Raw genomic sequence first — 18125 nt, 5'->3', positions numbered from 1 at the left:
ACGTTCTAGTTAAGATAAATAGGGTTTTAGTTACGCTATTGATTCTGAAGTTGGTAAAATAGAATTTATTGGTTAGGTACGTTTTGTTATTTTAAATCTCGGGCTAGATAGACACACTTAGGTATAAGTTCCGCAAATTGCTATTGCGCTGGAAGCATGTCTCATTAGCATCGAAATGACGTCATTTTAACGTCATTTGACGTATATTTAAGTAAAAATACGTCAAATAGCGATTTAGCGTTCCGGTACGATGCCGTGTAGACACTAAAGGTGTATAGGTTTAGTAAAAACTGCCATACTCCTTAAAGGTTAGCCCGCTCCCACCTTAGACTCCATCGTCACTTACCATCAGGTGAGATTGCAGTCAAGGGCTAACTTGTATCTGAATTAAAAAAAAATAAAAAATTATAAGTAGGTACCATCAGCTCGAAACTTCAGTCTAGTGCTGACGTCACTAAATAGTGATTAATATAATTCCGAAAAGTTAGAGGTGCCTGGAATCGAATCTCCGACCTCCGATTAGGAGGCGGACGTCCTAACCACTAGGCTATCACACTAACTAGCCCACTTGTGACTTAGGTATACCTACCTACTTAATTACTGAATTATACCTACGTATACTGGTATAATTCAGACTTCCTGTAAGCGGAAGTCTATCAATTTTATCTGATCTCCATCAAAGATATAACACCTTACACCTAAGTACCTACCTATCTAAATCAGTGGCAATATGTATGAATATTGCGTGCCGATTTGTCCTACCCATTAAACATACCTAGGTAGGTACATATGCGTCGATCACAGCCTATTGTTTATTCTGTTTAGTTATTGTGCTAATTCTATCATTGATGGGGACATGTGGTCACGTTTTGAGACAATAAATTAGGTGGGTACTTTGCTAATTTTGGCAGAATGCAACCTTTTCCTGTCCTTTGGATTTTGAGGAAATCGATTAGCTAAAACTCGAGACGCGTTCTGTCGCCCGTAAGTACCTACCTGCTTTACCTACTGTAGATATTATTATGTTCTAAATTCTAATGCATGATGTTAATATAGGTACCTACAGTACGCGACAGGTCGGAATGGCAATCGGGGAGGGAACGCCCCATACACCCGCACAGCCCCTGCGCTAACCCGGTGCGGGTGTGCAGGGCGTCCCCCGGCCTCATACCCCGACTCATCTCGATCTGTCGCGGACTACTTACCTACCTTTAATCTTTTTAGTTTAAACTTGGCCACAGAAGATATAATAGTACCTACTAACGACTTGGGCAGTAATTAATTACACTTTTGATAATATTTTGAGTAAGTATCTACTTTGATATCTAGTAGGAAATTAATTGTCATATACAAATGTGAAAAAATAGGTTTCGGAATCAAACGTAGACGAGAAAACATCGAAGGCACAGCAAACTCCTCTTAGGCCCGCCCACAACGTCTACGACTGTGTCAATACAGTGGAAAACATGGGCTGTTTGTCTGTGATCTAATGCTTATTAGAAGACCGTAGATTGACTATCAGGGAGATGGCAGACACTAAAGCCATCTCATATATAAATGAACACAAAAAATTGTTGTCAACGAACTTGGCTTTACTAAGGGTGCAGGGTCCCAAGCCCAACCCAAGACTGCTTTCAGTCGAGCAAAAGCGAATTCGACTCACAATAATGTCTCTTGAAGTGCTCTTGAATGTCTGGACTCTGGAGATGCTTGAAACTGATTCGTAAGATTCTTATAAGATTTGTAACAACAGATAAAACTTGTATTCATCACTTTACTTTAGAGTTAAAACAACAGTCCAATGAGAACAAAAAATCCAGGGAACTGGCCCCAAAAATAGCGAAGGCATTTTGTCGCCTCGCACGTATGTATATGGTGGACTAACTCACGAAACAATAAACTCATCTGCGAAAAAAGTGATGGTGGTTAGTGTTTCACCAGGACAATGGCTAACACATCTATTTGTGATGACTAATGAGTAATGACTAAAATTCGTGATTGCGGTTACCTACGTATTTCTATCACATCCCGCTTATTTTGACCCGATTTCCAAAAAGGAGGTGATTCTCAATTCGGCCCGTTTTTATGTAGTATATTACCTATCTATACACCGATTTTTTGAGGTACCTATCTGAACCAATTTCCAACTTTTTAAATCAACAGAGGATATTTCCGTGGTGGTGCCATAAAAATTTCTTGATCCAACTCCTCAATCCTGATGCTGCAAGGTATTGAACTCCAAAGCCACGTGGATTTGGAAAGTTTTGCTGTTGAATGGATTAAGGTACCAAGAAATGACTAGGTACATACACTAAAAAGCTTTTAAAAAAACTGACTTGCAAAACCACTACAAAGTAAAAATAGTTTTTGTTGTAGCGTACATGTAAACACGTGTAGAAACACAAAATTTTTCTTTGTAGTGCTACCACTACCTGGTTTTGGAAGTCGGTTTTTAATAAAATTTTTTTCTTATAGTTCCGACTGTTAGGTAGATACCTATCTGTCTTAAAACACCTCGGTGCGTGGTCAGAAATGTTTCATCAAATCGAAGTTTTATCAGCCGAAGCTGCAGTACCTATCTGTATTTTGAAGACTTTGAGGAATCTTTTTAAACCGGTAGATATAGAAAATGTCTTAGAAAACAAGTTAAAAGGAATGCATTGAGCAAAGCATAATATTTTTTAATACTTAGGTCAGTAGGTAGGTACCTACCTGTACCTACTTATCTACCTACCTACGTATTTTGTTTTTTATTTTATTTTCAAAAATATTTTTATAGGTAGGTAGGTAATAGGTATCTAACTTCATACTTAAACTATTAGGTTGGTACCTAGGTATAGTACGCGATGGCATGTCGAAATGGCAATCGGGGTATGAGGCGGGGGGACGGACGCCCCGCACACCTGCACGTCACCCGCGCTATCCTACACCGGCTAAGCGCGAGGGCTGTGCGGGTGTGCAGGACGTTCCCACGTCATTGCCATCTCGACCTGTCGCGTACTAACCCTACCTATTTTATTTTATTTTCTTAACTAAGCTGCGAACTTTACATCAATCCACGTATTCCTGGTCTGAATTAATCGAAGATAGACTTACAGCGCTCACTTTTTTGTAACTTTTTAAGTGATGACTCGTTTTTATTATAGTTTGACCATTTTACACTAAACCTTTATAAAATAAATACCTAACTAACTAAACCTCGTAGAAGCCATTGGTGAAAATTGTAAGAAAATCCCTTCAGTAATTTGAGATTAGTGTGCATAGATAAAAACTGTGGAGAGACTTACCTATAGTGATTTAATAGTAAACAGATAAAATTATTATTAGTAAGTATGTATTAGAAAAACCGCAGTTATACCTAATGCGATAATAATTAGCATTAAAGAAAAATCGGCGAATTAATAATTACAAATTAATATAAATCGTAGTAGCTACAGTAGGAACTGATAGTAATATGAATAACAACGATTTACTTACAAAGTACTTTTTTGGTTCGCTGCACTCTTTAAATTAAAAAATAATATTGCACTCAGGAAAATAGTTTTTGAGTTCATGATGAATCTGTTTACATGACACGGGCGACCGGAGCGCGCGCCAGTATCAACGCGTCTGCTTCGCGTAATCGGTTCACCACTACTGCATATTAGGAAGCAGTTTTCACGGAAAGCCTATAAGGTTGCGCAGGCGGCGGAAACGTGTCATGAGCTATGAGCTTTTACATATAGTTAAACCAATGAACAATAATTGTTAACGTTTTGCAAGTTTAAGTTTTGATGACACTTGTACGTGCGTCAGAGTAAACGTGCGCCGGAGATAAGTGTGGAATTATAGTCTATTGACTTTACTCGTTTCGAAGATTAGAGTAACCAATTGTGCTCAACCACAACTTCCAAACAGAGCCGTGATAGCCTACCCCGCCTCCTACAGAAGCTCGGGGTTTCAATCCCGGGCACGCACCTCTATTTTTTCGGTGTTATGTGCGTTTTAAGCAGTAACTCGAAATATCACTTGCTTTAACAGTAAACCTGCATGTCGGAGATTTCTCCATATTGTTCTCAAAGGTCTGCTAATCCGCCCTTGGTCACCATGACAGACTATGGCCTGAACCCATTCTCATCCTGAGAGGAAGCCCGTGCTCAGTAGTGGGCCGGCGATGGGTTGATCATGATGATGATGATATCTTCCAAACCTTTGCCAACATGTTCTAAGCAATTAAAAGATTATGATTATAATTATTTTTAAATTCTGATGAACAAATTAAGTAGGTAAATAAAAATGCTTTTGAGTTGGGATATACACAAAATGTTATTCTACATTTTTAACAGCATGAGGTTGTATACAATTAACAGTGTAAGAAATAAAGTTAAGGTCTTGCAATATGTTTGTCAACCTTTCAAAATGTCTTTCAGTATAAGGCAATGAACTTTCTACGAGGCTTGCTAAAGATGGCACTTGGAGGCTGCCTGAAATAATTTCAGGAGCTAAAATATAAAATACAAACTGAGCAGCCTGGCAATTCTTGTTATTTGTATTCCATTCTGTAGCAAATCTTAACAGAGTTTCTTTCTGTGTATTATTTATTTCTTTTAATGTTTCTGATAATTTATTTTGACCAAATTTCAAAACTTCACTAACAATCTTCAACACATGCAAAGGTCTCTCCATTCGTAATGCTAATTTAAGAGCTTTAACTAACTTTTTGTCATGTAACAAGTTCATAAGCTCTTGCTCTTGTAGAATAAGACTCTCCCTCTCTTTTGCTAATATTTCGCGTCTTTCCATTGACACATCTTTTAAAGTAACTAACTTAGAATCCGACCCTCCAGTAATAATGAGTGACTCGTTTTTATTGACAGCTAATGACCAAACTTTGCCATCATGATTATCTAGCGACATTTTACATTCTGAAGTCTTAATATCCCAAAGTTTTAAAAGACCATCAGCTCCACTTGATACTATTTGCTGTCCCTTACTTAAGAACTCCATTTTCAAAACAGAACTTTCATGACCTTCAAATGTTTTTAAACAACTAAGATCTGCAATTGACCACAATTTCAATGTGCAATCAGCCGAAGCAGTTAAAACAACTTGATCCACAGATGAAAATCTTACACACCATATCCCTCTTCTATGACCTTTTAATATTCCCAATAAGGATAGATCTTCCGTCCACAATTTTGCAGTTTTATCCTGAGAACCAGTTGCTATTATTTTGTCGTTTGGTGATACAGCAACACAGTTTATATCCATATTATGAGCCAGCTCAGTATGACTCGATTTAATTTTTTGATCTGTACCATCTAATTCCTTGGGTACAACCCACACTTTTAGACAGTTATCTTGACTAACTGAAGCAAAAAAGTTATCAGATATCTGGGAGGTGAAAACAGAGCCTACAGAACCAGTATGTCTTGCACCAATGCCAAAGCATTTAATTTCATTTTCTTCATCTTGAAACCAAACTCTTACAGAGTTATCTTTGCCAGATGAAACAAAAACATTTGGTCTAGTAGGAAAATTTGCCAGAGCTAAGACAATATCAGTATGACCTTTTATCAACTTACAATTCATACTACTTAGTTCATACAACTTTAAGTCTCTACTGTTGGTAGCAACAACAATGTGTGTTTCATCCTTTCCAACAAATATGATATCTAAAATTTCATCTGTAAAGCCAATCATTTGCTTCACACATTTAAATGTTTCCAAATCATGAATTATAATATTATGGTCAGCTGTGGCAATAGAAAGCATATTTCTCGCTTCATTGTACTGCAAGTGTGTCACTGCCAACCCACCTTCTTCAGTTGCAGGAGATACTAGGCTGTCAGACTGCTCATACATAAGTCTACTCATTTGCACATTCCATATTTTAACAACACCCTTTTCACCAGCACAAGCAACATAAATTCCTTCAGTTTCAAGTTTCTTCTTAAAATTTGGTATTTTAAAAGAAGGTGGCATAAGAATAGTTGTTTCAATACTCTCATATACTGGCACTACTCTTAAAGATTTACTTTCACCTAACTTCCAAAGTATAAGAACTCTGTCTCTTCCAGAACTTATCATGTATTCTCCATCAGATGTAAATTGCAGTGATGTAACTTTACTAAAATGTCCACAGTATATCAAGTTGTCCTTACCAGTGTTAGAATCCCATGACCTTATTTTTGTATCATCTGCAGCTCCAAATACGAGTGGTTTTGTGGAATCAGGGTGATATTTTAAAACTGTAAACACACCTAATGCTCCTTTAAGACTACTGGTACAAGTGTTATGTGCAATATCCCACAATCTTATATTTCCATCAGTCCCCCCTGATGCAACATTGGCATCACTGGAGTCAAAAGCTAATTTAGCAACAGCCCCCTTGTGGCCTGACCTCCAAACCTTTTGTTGTTTACCAGTTTCTTTATCCCATAGTTTGATCAACCCACTCTTATGTGCAGTTATTACAGTTTTATTGTCATGAGACATTTTGAAAGTGTATATTTGATCACTTCCATCTTTATCTTCTGTTGTATCTCCGATAGTGAGAGTGTTACAGAAGGTACTAACATCAATGACTTTAATGACATCATTACACTGGCAAAGAAAATTTCCACCATCTGCAGTCCATTGTACATCGCCACCAGTATAGAATGCTTCATATGCAGCTGTTTTCTCATATCTGTAAAATAAATAATATTATACTTTATTAAGTATTTCCAACACCCATTACTAAGCTAAATTAGAAAAATAACAAACTAATAGGGAGTTATACTTATTAATATTTTTTTTAATATTGCTAATTGAGCAGCCCTAGCTTTACACAGGCTTTTTGTACCCCTTTGAGTGAGATCTTACAACATAAGTTTTTAAAAATCATTGTTACATTTCTTTTAGTTTTTTCATAAATCCAAGTACAGTATTTAAGTAAGTAATAAATACAGCTAACAAAAATTCACAAGAGAAAAAATGTTTGAAATAAAAATTATTGATTAAAGAAATCCAGTTAGGTATTATTATTTCAAACAGACAAGCCTACAAAATTAATAACACTATAATGCAAATGTTTCTTAGGCAAGGTTCAAGGCATATATTTTTGACATACAAGTTTGTACTTATGTATTTCCCCTAGACTGAGACTCTTTTAACATTAAAGCTTAATTTTTTTTAATTTTAGCCCCGTTAATCATGACTAATATTCCCCTTCCCCTCCAACTAAGCAAAAAGCTTGTGCTAGGAGTAGGTACGACATTAGTGCAACGGGTGGGATTTGAACCCCAACCTTTCGGAATTCAGTCCGCTCCTTAACCATTGAGCTATTGGGGCTCAAGTTTATTCAAATTAAGTTTATAGCTTGTGCATAATATAGTCAGGTTCCTTTTTATTAGCTTAACAATAAATTTTATATCAACTAAAACTATTCGTATTAGGTTGCCACTTGCAAGGAAGTATTTATCTGTGCTTTCACAGGTCAGCTGTAGTAATTTACATTTAAACAAGAACTACTTATGCCATCATTTAGTAAGTACCAATGTAGGTATTGGTACTTAATCGATTATTCTGAAAACTGATATATATGACAAAAATGAAGTAATTTTATAATTTGAAATGAAACTTACACTTCTTTTAGCGAACTAGCCATAATGAACTATAGTAGAATATAATTAATTTGTGTGTTTTATATTAGTTGTTATTAAATTCCCACTGTATTTTGATATTGAACGTCAACATATTAAAGTTTATTATGACTGTTTATGAATAAAATGAAATAATTGATCAATAAAAATTATGTATTACAAGAATTCACCAAGAAAACACAACATGAAAACAAGTGACATATTACTAATGCTAAACAAAATGTTAAATTAAACTTAAAATAATTTTAAGTTTACCACAATAATTAAACATTTGTAATTTCATAGGTTATAATAACACACACAGGTCACGGAAGGCCTTACCATGTGGGTGTGACATTTTGACTTTGACAGCAAAAAGCCATAGATTATTACAAAAATCAAAAATCTAAGTCTATTCTCTATTACAGTCCAACAAGGCTCTTTTGGCACCTCAGACTAAGTATCAAGAGCATAGATTAATTATTGGTCTCGCTCCGATCAAGAGACTTGTCAGACGTGTATACCCGAAAGGGACAAAACAACAAAAGAAATAATACTCACGTATGAAAGGTTATGTTTCATAATTTGCGTTCGCTACAACTTTTACACAGCAATGCAACATAGTTAAATGGCTTCGACACACCTTCAATACTAAATTTAGAACAGAAAACTAAATAATAACTCGTAATATTCGCAATAAATTACTATCACAGAGGTTTGTTGGGTACAAACTACAACGTGCCCAAAAAAAAAGCTAAACTATGACAAAAACAAAAAACTGTGTTTATATCTCTATCACTCTTCAGAGCTTTTCTATACACCTAGCTTGCTCTAACAAGGTATTATTATTTTAATCCCAAATCTACCTTGATTCTTAATCTGAGTGACAAACATGCTTGAACGTTTACGGCGTAGATAGAGTAATAAAGGGTAGATTGAAGTACTGTGTAACCGCGTATGAGATAGCGATAGCACGACGTAACGATGAACACGACAATTATTACCATTGTTTAGTAGTCAATATTTGTATTAACCGATCAACAATATTTGTTTTAAACGTTTTTTATGTGAAAACAAGTAAATATAACTAATGAGAAATACAATTTGTTTTGCAACTTAAGTTGCATTCCTTGTATGTATTCTTGAAAAAAACCAGTTACACGATAAGGGACAAAAATAGGTTGCTGCGTCTCTGTTTATCACATTAGTAACTTTATCTGTGCTCTCTTTTTAGTGTGAATGAGAAAGCAAACGTTCCTGTATCTACCTTTATTACCCTATGTACGGTTTACGGTTACGGGGCCTCTTAGGGTCTATGGTTCTAACTCAAGATTCAAAAAGGCTAGAATCCATAGTTGTAAAGCCAGTTGGAAAAAGTAAATTAACATTGATAGATATAACCTATATTTAAATTCTAAAGAAATTGAATGAAAGTAAAATTAAACCAATGTACCTACTCTCTGAATTAAACTAAATACAAAGTAAACTATTAATAGGTGTAGAGAGTAGAAGACGGCAATGCTTTCTTCAAAATTGCATGGAATTTTAAGGAACTTAACATCAACAGTTAAAATACAGAACAGCTGTCCTACTGAGCAATGCTACTTCGAACATGTATTTTCGTTTCCTTTAGTGAAATACATTGCTCTAGTTAACAGACTGAAGATATATCACCTATATGGCACGGGGATTGTAGTTCCTAGTTGTGGAATAATGGAATATTTGAATATTGTATCTGACAATACTTTTTTAATTTCTTCTTATATAGGTAAGCAAGTAGTATTTGCATAATCAAAATTATTTCAATTCCTACAGATCTATCGTATACACTATTTATTTATGAAATTTCAGGTTTAACAGGGGCAGTGGTACTCGCTTTAGGTACACTTCCATTTAAAAATATAATCGGTCATCTTTATATAAGTAAAGATAATGAAAAAATTAAAATATCATCAGTAGGATACTCAGGAAGAAGAATAGATCGAATTGTCACTGTGAATGATTGGATACCTTTGTTAGAAATGAAACCTAGAAAGACAGATTTGTTATTTCTTTCCCCACAGCTGAAGGATGGTACAAAATATAAGTTATTTGTTAAGTTTGGTAATGTTAAAAATCCAATAAAAATGGGTCAAGTTTTGGAATAAATTACATTAGTGACAGTAAGAAAAAAATAGAGATGGCCAGAGCTCTACAACGGTGCTGCACAAACTAGAGCGGGGCTACACAGAGAAAATATTTTGACGCTGTGATAATGCAGTTTGGCCTTAAATTTAGTAAAGTAAATAAAACTAAAATATTTTTACCTCATTCTATTTCTTAATTATTAAACAGTATTATAGTGAGCCAAATTAGTTAGTAATAATTGCAATGTACTCAATCACAAAAGGTGTCTGTTTAGTGAACAATCTTAAATGTTGTCTGCCTTACAAAAGTGAATACATATTTAATTACTTATGTATAGTTATTATCTGTCTGTATATACAATTTATTACACACTATATCTATACATACAATCTTGGTTATTACTTTATTTGCTATAAGCATTTCACAAATGATGAATTAATGTACAGTCACAAATGATCAAACGAGTATTATTCACTGAATGTGAAGTCAATCTTAGCAAACGATGTGGTTGATTCTGTTGTAGACAATCTTTAAATTTACAGGTCTAAAAGTAATGTTATCTTTTATCGCAGGAAGCATTATGAAAGGGATAGTAATACACTCAGACCAGTCAGTTTAAGAGATTATGTACAACAGAATTAGCCACAATATTGACACATCAATCCATCCATTGGCCAGTATGCATTCGCTTTCCTCATGTACATGTTCATTTATATTTTGAAATACTCATGAAGATTTATTCACAGGAATGTAACCATTTACATTTAACTGGTAGTGGTTCATGGATATCTTAAACCACTATCCCAAACTGATGTTTTTCAAAGGTAAACTAAACAAAACCTTTTTTAAGGCATAATAAATTAATGCTCTGAAAAAAATTCAATACATACTATGCTGTTTACCATATAAATAATAATTTATTACCAAATGGTCTGTCAACACTCTCATCTAATTATTATAATTGAATAACAAAGAAAATTGCAAGTGTGTGTAGTGATAACTCAATTAAAAATCCAGGCACCAACTACTTATAATAATTACAAACAAGAATTAAAACCAGACTAGTACCTACTCTTAAAATACCACAACAATTCATATTTCATATTATAAAGTATTTTGTTAAACTTGACTGTGGCTAATTCTGTTGTACACAATCTCTAATCTAAAATAACAGGTCTAAATGTACTGCTAAGCCTCTCAAAATGTTCCCTGCAGAAAAGGATAGCACTACATTTAGACCTATCAATATAATTTAAATTATGTACAATAGAATTAGCTCCTATGAGACGATTTATTTTATAGTAAACTAGATGATGCCCATTTTATAGTAAACTAGATGATGCCCGCGACTTTGTCCGCGTGGATTTAGGTTTTTAAAAATCCTGTGGGAACTCTTTAATTTTCCGGGATAAAAAGTAGCCTATGTCGTTCCCCGGGATGCAAACTATCTCTGTACCAAATTTCGTTAAAATCGGTTGAACGGTTGAGCACTGAAAAGCTAGCAGACAGACAGACAGACACACTTTCGCATTTATATTATTAGTATGGATTCAATACTCATATCTCGAGTTTTGTATTTTGCTATGAGTTACAAATGCGCTATGGGATCCTATCTTCAATTCCTTGCTTTCTCTTACAATCTGCCTTTCGTAAATATCAGTGCACTGGCACTAATTGCACTGTGAAAAGATACCTAACATACTTTCGCATTTAAAATAATGTTAGTATGCATACATACAGAATGCTAAGATGAAAAAAATGACAACTCAATTAGTATCAAAATATAATGAGTAGCTTCATTATGAGGAAATCGATGAGCTAACAAACGCGCACTGGCGTCCACTAAGGTCGCCGAACCGAGTCGAATGGAATGTAATTCGCCACCTATAATGTAATATTGTGCCATCGTGTTGCAGTCCAGTGTTAGTGTCATACAAACAATCAAAGCGATTCGGCGCGCCACAGGTCGACTGCAGGCTTTAGGTAGATTTTTTATGATAATTATTATGTAGCTAAAATAGGTCTTGAGAGTTCACCTAACCATTATAGTGTCCAATGATTTTGAGTCTGTCTCAATTTTAAGAATTAATTATCTAAATACATACTATTATTTAACACATTAGGTAAAATTGTATCTGGAATAATTTTCTACATTATAATAAAATTAATAATAATACATAATACAATGATAAAGAGAACATTTTAAAATTAGACCATACAATCTGTACTAGAAACATGAAGTATTTTATATTTAAGTGCAACACATACATGTAACGAGGTATCTAGCATATAATAATTATGTATATTTTATAGAAGAATTTCCTACTTCTCCTAATTCTTAATATTTATTTATAAACTACTATTCAAAAATAAAAGAATTTGAACTTTGCTTCTATCATTATGATTGGGATATCATTTGTTGGGCAAGCTACAATTTTTTTAATTAAAAAACTAATAATAAATACAATGATTGAAAGTGTAATCACTAATACCACGTGTCAACAAGTTAAACTTGTAAAGTAACTATATAAAGTCGTTTGGAATATATGAATTAGTCTATCCAGGCCTGTGCTGGTTGATCTGTGGTGAATGGGCTGACACCATTGCGTTCCATGGCATCGAGGACTTCACAGACATAGGCAGCTACATCAACTCTGTTTTGATCGATCCCTTTTATAAATGGATGTTCCAATAATCGATTATATTTCGGACGCTGAGTTTCCTCCTTGATTAGGCTATAACAAAAACTTTTATTCAATCACTTATGCTAAAACCACCAGAGAAACTTTGAATACTGACTAAAGCTGAAAGGGTAAAACGGTGAACATGAAACCTTGAAAGTGATAAGCTTACTGAAAATGCAGCATTTCTCCATTGTTGAATGAATTTTCACAAGAAAATGAAAACCGAAAGGTCGACGGTTCAAACCCCGCCTGTTGCACTGTTGTCGTACCTACTCCTAGTACAAGCCTGACGCTTAATTGGAGAGGAAAGGGGAATATTAGTATTTAGGTTAGTAAAAAAAAAAAAAAGTCACAAAAAATATAACTTTTTATGTCTTCGACTTTACATACCCGGTTGTGTCATGAGATATATTATTATTATTGTTTTATAGTATCTGTAGGTTAAAAGAAAACTAACATACATTAGAACTATATTGGCATAGATCTATAAGTATACCGGTTATCAGGCCAGAGTTCACACAAAAATGCCTATGGTCCTTTAAAACTGTCGAACTGTATCTGTACTTTTCATATTACATTAGTAAGATGTGAATACTCTAAAATTTTGTTGTACTTAGAATCTCCATCCATTGTCTTCCTTGCTCAAATTTCGGCCACGGCAGCAAATCACAACCGAGATTAGCAAACTATGTAAGAAATATGCACAAGCACAGCTGTAGTCTCTATTCCCTCACTCGCATAGTCCGATGGGATGGTGATCATGATCAAGACAAGCAAAGAAAGATCAGGCACAGAATCTACAGCTCTTTATGCTCTCAGTCTCATGGACGTGTAACACCGCCAACTTCCCAACTCTGGCCGTTTCTGATTTTTTGATAGAAAACTCAATAACTTTTTGATCCAACCCAGGACTTAAACCTGGTACTTCATGCTCAACAGCTGAATAAGCTAGGCATTAGATGAATGAGGCGGGTGTACAACAAATCGATGGTTACAAATCAATTAAGTAGGTATGGCTCAATTTTTCGCGAAATTGATTTTCATAATAAAACAAATGTACATTACATTTAAGTCATTTTCGCCAAGAATGTGAGGTAGCCGTTAATAATTCTTAGCCGTCGAAATATTTAAGAATTTTTTTACTTACCAAGTATTAACAAAATTTACAAAGTTGTTTGAGAAGATGTTGTTTTTGTTAGTGAGGCGAGGAGGATCTCCCTGTACAACTTGTTGCAGCTGTTCAAACACTGAGCCCCATCGTGGGTAAGGAAAGGAGCCTGTAGCAACTTCCATCAAAGTAATACCCAGTGACCATACATCTGACCTCACATCATACCCTCTAGCTCGCCCTGGGTCAATGCGTTCAGGCTGAAATAACAAATTATTATTGTTAATGACTACAATACAATGGTCAACATACAGGGAACAAAAGCTTACTCTGCTATAATAATAATCTGTAATAAAATAAATCAGTGTTTAGAACTAAGCATATGGTATCACTACTCATAAATGCGAAAGTGTGTTTGTTTGTTGGTTAATTGGTTTGTCATTAATCACGTCACAACAGAGCAACAGATTGGCGTGATATTTTGCATTGTTTGTGATTCAATGTTGTGTCATAAAAATCTGGAACTGTGTTAATGTAAAATATAACCTGCCGGCTACTAGTATTGACATAATTGGTGGTGATCACAATGGATCAAAACAGTTGAACTGATATAGGGAATCAAGGACGTGCACAGCCCCAAAGAACAAAGGAGAAGAAATTGTAATCACCACTTACAGCCATATAAGGACGACATCCAGCATCTCGAGTGCGAGCTATTGAATCGACGAGCTTACCAGAAATGCCAAAGTCGCACAGTTTTATATTCCCTCTTCTATCTAACAATATGTTAGATGGTTTAACATCCCTGTTTACAAAAATATAGGTCTGAGTTAATTTTTAAAAAGGCACTTTTATAATATTTTGGTGTTTACACACTAACAGTACTTGCCTATGAATAATTTTTAATTTTTCTTTTAAATAATTTAAAGCTTTGACAGTAGCTAGTGTTATTTTTGCTATTATTATCTCAGGTATCCGTCGCTGCATCCGTTCACATATAAACTTATAAAATTTGTCTAGTGAGGTATCCATTAATTCCATACAAATCCAACAATCACCCTGTAGAAAAGAACATCATTGTATTACAAATAAAAGTTCCCATTTGTCTTTAGTGTTTTATGTATTGCCAAATGTATCCAACCAACCTACAATCACAAAGAGATCCAAAACTATAACATTAATGCATAACTGGTTTTGTGTTATTTGCACCATTTGTAGAACAATATATTATTTTAATAATAAAATTGATGATGCGTAATATAAAATCAGTCCCCTTATTATAAATGCGAAAGTGTGTTTGATTGTTGGTTTGTCCTTCAATTATGTCGCAACGAAGCAACCAATTGATGTGATTTTTTGCATGGGTATAGTTAAAAGCCGGGAGAGTGACATAGGCTACTTTTTATACCGGAAAATCAAAGAGTTCCCACGGGAATTTAAAAAACCTAAATCCACGCGAACGAAGTCGCGGGCGGCTAGTATGGAATAAATACTAAACATACTTCTTTGAACAGGGCTCCATAAAACTGTACAATGTATGGGCATTCATTGCTTTTCATGACTACCTCAAGGTCCATCAATAGCTGTTTTTGTTCTTTTTCATCCACAGTGGATCGAATACGTTTCACAGCCATTACTCTGTTAGACCTTCAAAAAAAGTTTTAATTAATATAATATGTGATTGAAGAAATCAATAAATATAAAGACAAACATCAGGAACGACTGCAAAGACATCCCAATTCACTGGCATACAGCCTATTAACTGCACAAAGACTAAAGTGACTGAAGCGGGCAAATGTGTTTGATACTGTACAGACTTGAGGACAGTGGCCCTCTAGTCTGGCAAAGTCACAGAAAACACAACAATCCTACTTATAGTCTGTCGACTGATTGCAGCTACATCAACAGAAAAAAAATATATGTAAAAAGAAACATCCAAGCACTAGACAAAACTGTCAACATAAATCCAGCAGGTATTTTAACTATGTTTATCCAGTAAATAAATGAATTCCACAGATTAAGCTTGCACAGGGATACAGGTCATGACAGGTAGATGCTTATCGAGAGATTTAAGCTCCTGAAGACCCAACTGCAATATTCATTTGATTTGTCAGCCCTAGCACAGACTACAGTCTATTTGGGCTGCAAATTGCAAACACCAGTCTCAGTTTTTATCTAGTACTTTGGTCTAAAACTGTGGTGTAAAATGTTCACTGTTCATTAAGTTGATAAAATAAAAAATAAATTAAAGCAGAATTCCTATTGCAATAACTTAATCAAGATCAAAGATCTTAAACCTATGTTTTTAATAACTTGAGCCTCAGGAATCAGGATGTCCTCAAAACACCCATAATTTATACCACCTCATACAAGATAACATTTTAACCACACTTTGAATGACATTGAATGAGTCAAATAATTATATATAGTAATTTTTTATCATAGTGTAAGTTCACATCAATTTTAAACAAGACTCTGACAATACATACTTTCTATGAACCATTTTATTGACAGCTCCAAAAGCGCCTCGTCCAATTTCCCCAAGATCTTGTAAATCATCAGCAGTGAAATCATAAATTTCAGTAGCAGACAACTGTAATTTTCCAGAGGACTGCATCGAAGGGTAAATTCGACATCTATCTCTGTGAATCAAAACATAATATTATAGCAAAATATAAGTTTGATCATTTAGAAAATATCCTGATACTGTTTAAAATCTAAATTGTGATTAAAAGTTCATTAAAATTTACAGTGTGCGGCAGAAAACTCGGTAGGAACAGCATTCCGAACTAGTGGTAAATTAAAACTACCTGACTATGCATAAGTACTTGTAAAAAGTTTACATGAATAAAAAAACATTCTATTCTATTCTAACAAAAATGATGTACATCAACTTTTAGAAAGAGATAGTGGTTTTGTAGAGTGTTGTCTCTGTCATTGAGACCCACAAAACATTACATAGGTGGGTAGCATTAGAGTGACAGAGACAATGCTTTAAAAATCTGGAAAATCAAAATTTTACTGTTTAATATTGTAAATCCAAAAGTATATCTATTTGTTACACCTCTATTTCTCAACAAAGTTTGGCATAAAGTTTCAACAATATCAAAAGGTTTCCTAGAGGATCTAAAAAAAAATCATGATCAAAATTTCATATTATATTTTCCAGTATTTAAACATGACAAAAAAGTAGATTCCAGAACATGCCTAAATTATTCTAAGCTAGATGACATCTGTGAGTGAAAATCCCCTGGAAACTCATTATTTTTTTTTTCTGGGATAAAAAGCTTATGTCATCTCCAGAACAAAAGCTATATGTGTACCAAATGTAGTCAAAATCAGTTGACCAGACTGGGCAATGGCTATTAAAAGGTAAGCAAAAGAAATAAAACAGACAGGCAAATACTTTTACATTATTTAAGTATGAATGTCAGAAGGGCTGGGGCTCATTTTTTCGGATCTTCCTGGCTGTCCAGCGCGGAAAACCAGCCAATATGCTTGGCACCATTCTACGTGGGCATGATTTGTATAGTAATTAGACAAGGCTAGCTTTAAGTTTCATTGTAATATTTTCATTAAAAATAAAAATAAAAAAGTATGGATGTAGGTAACATCAATCATAAAATTCCTTTGCCACCCTTAGGTTGAATATTCTTCGAACATCATAAAACTACAAGGTCTATTATTGGTTACAACGTATAGGTACATATTTATAAGTGAAATTTTAATTTACTGGGAGTTGTCAAAAATGATACAGCAATTTTATGGTTGACTATTATACATTGTATAGAGAGATAATTTAATTATCACAAAATTAATTTCTATTGAACATGCTGGCCTTTTCGATTTTGTACATAATAATGTACAGTTATTATACCTTGTATTATCAGGCAATACATCCCTGATGGTGCGCGATGGCAATCGAGGTTTTGGCGCAGATGTAGTTTGAGAAAAAGGCATAAATGCGGCACTATCACCAGCTGATGGACCTCCAAACGGGAGGTTCATTACTTTTCGTTTGTCAGAGCAAAATAAATTCAGTTCAGGTTTTGGCATACTTGGTCTGCTCGGACCTAAAACATTTGTGTAAATTATAATCAAAACTGTCAATGAGGCGATAGTACCAAGTTTAATTTTACCTAAATTAGATTTACCTTGATTTGATGACACTTCGCCATTCTTCGACATTTTTAACGATTAAAAGAAAATTAATCAGTAAGTATATCTGTGCTTCTTATTAGGTGTCCAGGGCTAAATTCTCCATTAGTACCCAATAATAAAAGTGTATTATCGTTTTCAAAACAAGATTAAACGCTTCTAAAAATGCATTGTCTAAGGAATATTCATTTTTCAAAAACACGAAATGACACAAAATATGCAAAATATTATATGCACAGACCATATATTATATGCGTCGTTTGACAACTGTCAAATAACCACAGACCACTATACACAAGTAACTTATGTATGACCACAGATCAATATGTAGCATCAAAAACTTGAAATGTTCTTGAAATGGACTTTGCATCAAAATAATAACTAGGTATTTGTCTTCTGACATGATACAAAGAGTATGTAATCAGCCTAAGTAGCTCAAAGGTT

The 18125-nt window shown here is 34.4% G+C and overlaps 4 protein-coding genes across 6 annotated transcripts in view; 1 reads left to right on the top strand and 3 right to left on the bottom strand.

Moving 5' to 3' along the window:
- The window catches only part of LOC117988013 (pH-sensitive chloride channel 2-like), a 31459-nt gene extending 27748 nt beyond the window's left edge, over nucleotides 1-3711 (bottom strand). The window contains exon 1 of one of the 2 annotated variants that reach the window (XM_034975113.2): nucleotides 3478-3711. In XM_034975113.2, the coding sequence (XP_034831004.1) occupies nucleotides 3478-3554 (77 nt within the window). In that variant the 5' untranslated portion in view covers nucleotides 3555-3711. The remainder of the gene's footprint in view (nucleotides 1-3477) is intronic. The other variant, XM_034975112.2, reaches the window with a different exon arrangement.
- Nucleotides 3712-4286: 575 nt separating this feature from the next.
- Nucleotides 4287-9125, bottom strand: LOC117988011 (transducin beta-like protein 3). 2 transcript variants are annotated; one of them, XM_034975108.2, is made up of 2 exons: nucleotides 7608-9125; nucleotides 4287-6670 (listed from the first exon to the last, which is right to left on the bottom strand). In XM_034975108.2, exons 1-2 carry the CDS (start codon nucleotides 7628-7630, stop codon nucleotides 4306-4308), a joined length of 2388 nt encoding a protein of 795 aa, XP_034830999.1. In that variant the 5' UTR covers nucleotides 7631-9125; the 3' UTR covers nucleotides 4287-4305. The 2 variants fall into 2 exon arrangements, with proteins under 2 accessions (XP_034830999.1, XP_069358599.1); XM_069502498.1 differs by having other exon boundaries at nucleotides 7881-8778.
- LOC138403159 (transmembrane protein 186) lies at nucleotides 8973-9914 on the top strand. Its single transcript, XM_069502499.1, has 2 exons — nucleotides 8973-9372; nucleotides 9456-9914. Exons 1-2 carry the CDS (start codon nucleotides 9123-9125, stop codon nucleotides 9749-9751), a joined length of 546 nt encoding a protein of 181 aa, XP_069358600.1. The 5' UTR covers nucleotides 8973-9122; the 3' UTR covers nucleotides 9752-9914.
- On the bottom strand, nucleotides 9904-17927 carry LOC117988017 (dual specificity mitogen-activated protein kinase kinase 4-like). The gene is made up of 8 exons (XM_034975121.2): nucleotides 17678-17927; nucleotides 17401-17596; nucleotides 16013-16165; nucleotides 15026-15170; nucleotides 14413-14582; nucleotides 14199-14328; nucleotides 13563-13783; nucleotides 9904-12466 (listed from the first exon to the last, which is right to left on the bottom strand). Exons 1-8 carry the CDS (start codon nucleotides 17709-17711, stop codon nucleotides 12283-12285), a joined length of 1233 nt encoding a protein of 410 aa, XP_034831012.1. The 5' UTR covers nucleotides 17712-17927; the 3' UTR covers nucleotides 9904-12282.
- Nucleotides 17928-18125: the final 198 nt, after the last annotated feature.

The sequence above is a fragment of the Maniola hyperantus genome, chromosome 13 (genome assembly GCF_902806685.2).
Source record: "Maniola hyperantus chromosome 13, iAphHyp1.2, whole genome shotgun sequence".
Taxonomy (NCBI): Eukaryota; Metazoa; Arthropoda; class Insecta; order Lepidoptera; family Nymphalidae; genus Maniola; species Maniola hyperantus.
This window is presented reverse-complemented; position numbering and strand designations above follow the sequence as displayed.

Excerpts from the sequence above, each read along its gene's own strand:
- LOC138403159 (XM_069502499.1), top strand. The coding sequence starts at position 9,123 with ATGCTTTCTTCAAAATTGCATGGAATTTTAAGGAACTTAACATCAACA. Across the intron at positions 9,373-9,455 it reads TTTAATTTCTTCTTATATAG|GTTTAACAGGGGCAGTGGTA; the intron begins GTAAGCAAGTAG and ends ATGAAATTTCAG.
- LOC117988011 (XM_034975108.2), bottom strand. The coding sequence starts at position 7,630 with ATGGCTAGTTCGCTAAAAGAAGT. Across the intron at positions 6,671-7,607 it reads GCTAGTTCGCTAAAAGAAGT|ATATGAGAAAACAGCTGCAT; the intron begins GTAAGTTTCATT and ends TTTATTTTACAG.
- LOC117988017 (XM_034975121.2), bottom strand. The coding sequence starts at position 17,711 with ATGTCGAAGAATGGCGAAGTGTCATCAAATCAAG. Across the intron at positions 15,171-16,012 it reads AATAAAATGGTTCATAGAAA|GTCTAACAGAGTAATGGCTG; the intron begins GTATGTATTGTC and ends CTTTTTTTGAAG. Across the intron at positions 12,467-13,562 it reads GTAAATTTTGTTAATACTTG|CCTAATCAAGGAGGAAACTC; the intron begins GTAAGTAAAAAA and ends TTTTTGTTATAG.